At 49.1% G+C, this 2,409-nt stretch overlaps 1 protein-coding gene across 4 annotated transcripts in view; it reads left to right on the top strand.

Annotated features, from left to right (window-relative positions):
- Positions 1–2,409, top strand: part of axin2 (axin 2 (conductin, axil)) — a 16,057-nt gene that overhangs the window by 2,459 nt on the left and 11,189 nt on the right. For 2 of the 4 annotated variants that reach the window (XM_008329811.3, XM_017040723.2), the window contains exon 2: positions 277–1,205. In XM_008329811.3, the coding sequence (XP_008328033.1) occupies positions 397–1,205 (809 nt within the window). In that variant the 5' untranslated portion in view covers positions 277–396. Of the gene's footprint in view, positions 1–276; positions 1,206–2,409 lie in introns of those variants that run through there. The other 2 variants (XM_025064674.1, XM_025064675.1) reach the window with 1 other exon arrangement.

The raw sequence follows: 2,409 nt of genomic DNA on the forward strand, positions 1-2,409 counted from the left end.
CAGGGAAGGCATCACTCCGAGTGCCATCTCTCATCGCCAGCTTATGTGTGAAATAGCTCTTAGATTTGTTTATTTTGTTCACAGATCCTCGGACTGAAAGAGTTCTGTTTACGTAACGCTGCAGCAGCGTTTTCTGATTTGTCACATCTGAACGATTTAGCCCGTGTTTCTGCCCAAAAGTCATTTGAGGGATTGTGAAAGACTCTTACTGCCTCTCTGCCCCTTTGAAGTTTGGGGCGGGCCTTCCTTTGATTAGATCAATACTTTGTGTTCCAGGGAGAAGACGGACAGCCGGAGAGAAGCTCCCCCGCTGACATATGAGAAAGAGGAGATAACAGTAGAAGCTCAGAGGAGGAGAACAGCACACGGGCTCCCTCTCCTGCTGCCGTCGGAGCCATGAGCCGGGTGCTCATGGATCATATCGCCAGTAGTTTTCGCGAAGATGCCCCTAGACCCCCGGTGCCTGGGGAGGAGGGCGATGCGCCCTGCTACCCCGGCAAAGTCGCAATGATGACAACCGCGGAACCCCCCAAATCGGTTCTGCTCGGCTCTCCTGGCTCCTCAGCGAGAAGGAACGAGGATGGTCTGGGGGAGCCAGAGGGGAGCGCCTCCCCGGACTCACCGCTATCCCGGTGGACAAAGTCTTTGCACTCTCTCCTCGGGGACCAGGACGGCGCTCTTCTTTTCAGGACATTCCTGGAGCGGGAGAAGTGCGTGGACGCGCTGGACTTCTGGTTCGCCTGCAATGGCTTCAGGCAAATGGACCTCAAGGATACCAAAACGCAGAGAGCCGCCAAAGCAATTTACAAGCGCTACATCGAGAACAACAGCGTAGTCGCTAAACTGCTCAAACCCGCGACTAAGACCTTCATTCGGGATAATATCAAGAAGCAGCACATCGACTCTGCCATGTTCGACCAGGCGCAAACCGAGATCCAAACCAACATGGAGGACAGCGCGTACCAGATGTTCCTGACCTCTGACATTTACCTGGAGTACGTGAGGACGGGGGGAGAGAACCCCAATCATGTCACCTCCAGCGGGTTGGGCGACCTGGAGGTTGTCTGTGGATACCTGTCCACGCTGAACGAAGAGGAGGAGTGGAGTTGTGATTTCAAAACCAAAGCGCTGGTTGGACTGTCAGCCAGGGTGCACAGGGCCCCCCTGTCCAGGAGGGCGATGGAAGTTATGGAGAAAGGATACAGGTATGACCACCGCTCTGTCGAACTTTCTCTGTTTTTTAGCATCATGGCATTATAATGCAGCTAATCTGCGTTTGGAGGAATGTTGACCTTAGATAGAACGTTGTTCAAAAGGTGTCGTCCCTGTTCATTTATAACCTAGAGTCGCTGTGGGTTGACTAGTTAAACTGATTCATAAAAGTAGTGGCAGCATCTCGGTGCCTAAAGAGGAACGCACATCTTCTCTCTACCCCCCTTTCTGTTCACTCATGAACAGAAAACCTCAGACTGCTCTCATTCCCTGGCTCTCCAGCGGCAGCCCTCTGCTGGCACAAGCCTGGATTTCCGGAGCTTTGAAATAGTTCTGCAGAATGAGGGATCATCTTCCACGGCAAAAGTTCAGAGCACGTCTGGCTCTGGCCCCAGCCAGCAAATAATAGATGATGACATTGTTATGCTATGTCTCTCCCTGCACTATATACACTGTCATTAATCTATGGCAGGTCTAAAAATGCCAAATACTTTTTTTTTTATGTTCCTGTCAAATTAAAAAGTGAGCGAGTGTTCAGTTTGACACTGAATCACATTTATTTATAGTTAATGCCCCAACGATTTAAGCAAAGCATTGGAAGATTTAACTTTTAGAGTCAGCCTACGAGGCCTGGGAAACTCTTATTAACCTTTTCTCTGTTTGGCACTTTTTTCGAGGGTGGGCATGTCATCCAGACTGGTGGAGAGGACTGTGATGTCTTATTTTCCCTCACCTACCATGTCACCCTACAGATTCAAAACATGTGGAACTCATTTCTCTTTTTTTCCCCAACTTCCTTCTCCTCACCTCTTCTCATCTCAGGGAAGGTTCTTTTTTAAAAAAAGAATAAAGTCAGAAAAAAACAAAACCTGAGTGGCAGCAGCTAAACTTGAAATCAACCCCCCCATCTCCACCTAGATCCACCCCCGAGCTTTTTTTTTTTTTGCTCACTTCTTCACTCTCTTCTTGCTAATTCTCATCAGGTTCCCGTCTTTGCTTCTCCCCCTAAGCTCCCACACTTTTATCTCTTTATTTTATCCTAAAAATAAATGGAGATGGGGACTGCAAGGCACGTTGATGGAGTAACAGTGAGCAGAAAGGAAGGACAGAAGTGGTTCACTGTGAAACAAAGGGAGGGAGAAGTTTAAAGGAGAGGGTGAGAGAGAGTCGGAGAGGGAGGAATGCAGGGCCAACTGT

Source organism: Cynoglossus semilaevis, chromosome 17 (assembly GCF_000523025.1).
Source record: "Cynoglossus semilaevis isolate Cse_v1.0 chromosome 17, Cse_v1.0, whole genome shotgun sequence".
Lineage (NCBI taxonomy): Eukaryota > Metazoa > Chordata > Actinopteri > Pleuronectiformes > Cynoglossidae > Cynoglossus > Cynoglossus semilaevis.